The following is a 3,101-nucleotide window of genomic DNA, read 5'->3' as shown; positions in this document are numbered from 1 at the left end:
TAGTATAATCTTGAATTCTAGATGTATGTTCACCCTATACTGCCCATTCTTAATGTATTCTCCAGATAAAATACATCCAAAGGTTGTCTGGAAGAAATAGCTATTTAGCGATAAGACCGCCAATTTTACTCTTCTTTGTGTGTTGCGATTTCCAGTGTTGTTAATTTTCTTGGTGTACAATAAAGAATAATCTAATCTTACGTATTTTTTATTATAATTATGTGTAGTTTTTACGACAATATGTCTACTGCTGTTCGGCAGTACTTTAGTTCAGTAACATTTTACCTATTGGCACTTCTGCACTGCATGGTTTTTTGGTCTATGATTTTAAGGCTGCGTCCACATCTGGCACATTCGCCAGTGTGAAGAGCACCTAAGGGTGCGTCCACATCTGGCGAATGTGCCGCGAATGTGCAGCTCGCGAGCCGTTTGCGAGCTGCGCGCGTGCAGTCACTGCAATAGTTTGGTGCGCCTCTTTAGCGCAACTCATGCAAGGCTCGTATAGAGCGCGCGAGCGGCGCGCGATCTGCGCGCACTCAGTTCTCGCCCTTACAGTTCCGTTTACTGGCTCAGTACTATCGAAGATGTCAGACGTCGCGCGCCGCCTGCGCGCTGATCGCGAACGGCGCTTGGGTCGCGCGCGAACTGCGCGCGGGCGGCGCAGAAGCGGCGCACGAACAAAAATGCACGCGCGCAGCTCGCGGGCAGCTCGAAAACGGCTCGCGAGCTGCACATTCGCGGCACATTCGCCAGATGTGGACGCACCCTAAGGTGATCACCTAAGGTGATCTTCACACTGCCCCGCATCATGCTGCATCTTGCGTGTCGACGCACCTACGCGCGTTCCTGCGGGAGTGCAGATCTGCATCATCGTGCGGGTTTTTCACGCACTCACGCGCGTAGGTGCGTTTTGTTAATTCACGCACGGCGGCTCTCATCTAGTTCCATTTTCAAATATACACGTCACGCCCATTCAAAATCACGCGCGGCACTGCGGGATTCAGTGTGCCATACCTTGCGTTTCGCCCCGCACCTACACGCCGGGATGCATGTTTCTCCGCGTGTATGTGCGTGATCCGCATGAACGCACGTGGATGCATTTTCAGTGTGTTGGACTATGCGTGTTTTCCATACAAACGGGGATATTTACAAGCAACGGAAAAAAACGCATCCACGCGCTACGCTGCATCATGCGGGGCAGTGTGATAATCGCCTTACGTAGCTACGTACACAACCAACCTACCAAATAAAAAACGAAGAGAACAGTACCACTTGTATATTTTTCCCAAAATGATCCAAACATTATTTAATTATGTTTTAAACCTAACAAATTGAAAATGACCTAAAAATAAATATTTAAAAATGAATTAGAATTAATACTCTTCGCCGCCTTCTCCTTCGCCTTCACCGGAGTCCATGCCGACCTCCTCGTAATCCTTCTCCAGAGCGGCAAGATCCTCGCGAGCCTCTGAGAACTCTCCCTCTTCCATACCCTCACCGACGTACCAGTGGACGAACGCTCGCTTAGCATACATGAGATCAAACTTGTGGTTGAGTCGCGACCACGCCTCTGCGATGGCGGTCGTGTTCGATAACATACAAACAGCGCGCTGTACCTTGGCCAAGTCCCCGCCGGGCACCACGGTTGGTGGCTGATAGTTGATCCCCACCTTGAAACCAGTCGGGCACCAGTCCACAAACTGAATGGTCCTCTTAGTTTTGATGGTTCCGATAGCAGCATTGACATCCTTAGGCACTACATCCCCGCGGTACAGCATGCAACACGCCATGTACTTGCCGTGTCTTGGATCGCATTTCACCATTTGGTTGGCGGGCTCGAAGCAGGCGTTGGTAATCTCTGCCACAGACAGTTGCTCATGATAAGCTTTTTCAGCAGAAATGACTGGTGCGTACGTAACAAGAGGAAAATGAATACGTGGATACGGGACCAAGTTCGTTTGAAACTCTGTCAAGTCTACGTTCAAAGCGCCGTCAAATCTCAAGGAGGCGGTAATAGATGACACAATTTGCCCAATCAGACGGTTAAGATTAGTGTATGTGGGTCTTTCAATGTCCAGGTTCCTTCTGCAAATGTCGTATATAGCTTCGTTATCCACCATGAACGCTGCATCAGAGTGCTCCAGTGTAGTGTGCGTCGTCAGAATGGAATTGTATGGTTCTACGACAGCTGTCGAGATCTGTGGAGCGGGGTAGATTGCAAATTCTAGTTTAGATTTCTTGCCATAGTCTACGGAAAGGCGTTCCATGAGCAATGATGCGAAGCCTGACCCGGTGCCGCCTCCAAAAGAGTGGAAAATAAGAAATCCCTGAAGACCTGTGCATTGGTCGGCTAATTTTCGTACTCTATCAAGCACTAAGTCTACAATTTCCTTTCCAATAGTGTAGTGCCCTCGCGCGTAGTTATTGGCAGCGTCTTCTTTCCCCGTGATCAGCTGCTCAGGGTGGAACAGCTGGCGGTACGTCCCCGTACGCACCTCGTCCACCACGGTGGGCTCGAGGTCGATGAACACCGCTCTGGGCACGTGCTTGCCGGCGCCAGTTTCGCTGAAGAATGTGTTGAAGGAGTCGTCACCTCCGCCGACAGTTTTGTCCGAGGGCATCTGGCCGTCGGGCTGGATGCCATGCTCCAGGCAGTACAATTCCCAGCAGGCGTTACCGATTTGTACGCCAGCCTGGCCGCCGTGTATAGATATACATTCACGCATATTTTTTACGTTATTATTGGATAAAGTTGCTTAAAAATAGATCTTTTTACTTCACTTCAACGCTTAAAATGCAGCACCTTCTCGATCAATTCTAAAGTTTGAACTGTCCGAAAAACGAATGACTCGACGTAATTTTCACGATCTAAGTTCAAAAATGACTTTTGATTATGTGATTTTAATTTCGTTTTTTTTTCTTCCTATATCCAATAAGGACCAAAAAGTTTTCTATGTTTCTATGAAAATAAAGATGCACTCAAAAATACGAACTGTTTTTATGTTGGACTATATTACGCAAAGCTTTTAGTAGATGGTGACACTGAAGTAGCCTGTTGCCGGTACCATTGTATTTTTTTTAAATAGGGGTAAATCCTCATA

The 3,101-nt window shown here is 47.9% G+C and overlaps 1 protein-coding gene across 1 annotated transcript; it reads right to left on the bottom strand.

The window, feature by feature from the left end:
• Positions 1 to 1,261: 1,261 nt before the first annotated feature.
• On the bottom strand, positions 1,262 to 2,865 carry LOC110379267 (tubulin alpha-1 chain). Its single transcript, XM_021338879.3, has one exon. It carries the CDS (start codon positions 2,724 to 2,726, stop codon positions 1,374 to 1,376), a length of 1,353 nt encoding a protein of 450 aa, XP_021194554.1. The 5' UTR covers positions 2,727 to 2,865; the 3' UTR covers positions 1,262 to 1,373.
• Between the last annotated feature and the right edge of the window lie 236 nt (positions 2,866 to 3,101).

This window comes from Helicoverpa armigera, chromosome 1 (genome assembly GCF_030705265.1).
Source record: "Helicoverpa armigera isolate CAAS_96S chromosome 1, ASM3070526v1, whole genome shotgun sequence".
Lineage (NCBI taxonomy): Eukaryota > Metazoa > Arthropoda > Insecta > Lepidoptera > Noctuidae > Helicoverpa > Helicoverpa armigera.
The sequence above is the reverse complement of the archived record's forward strand: the minus strand, read 5'-3'. Positions and strand labels throughout refer to the sequence as shown.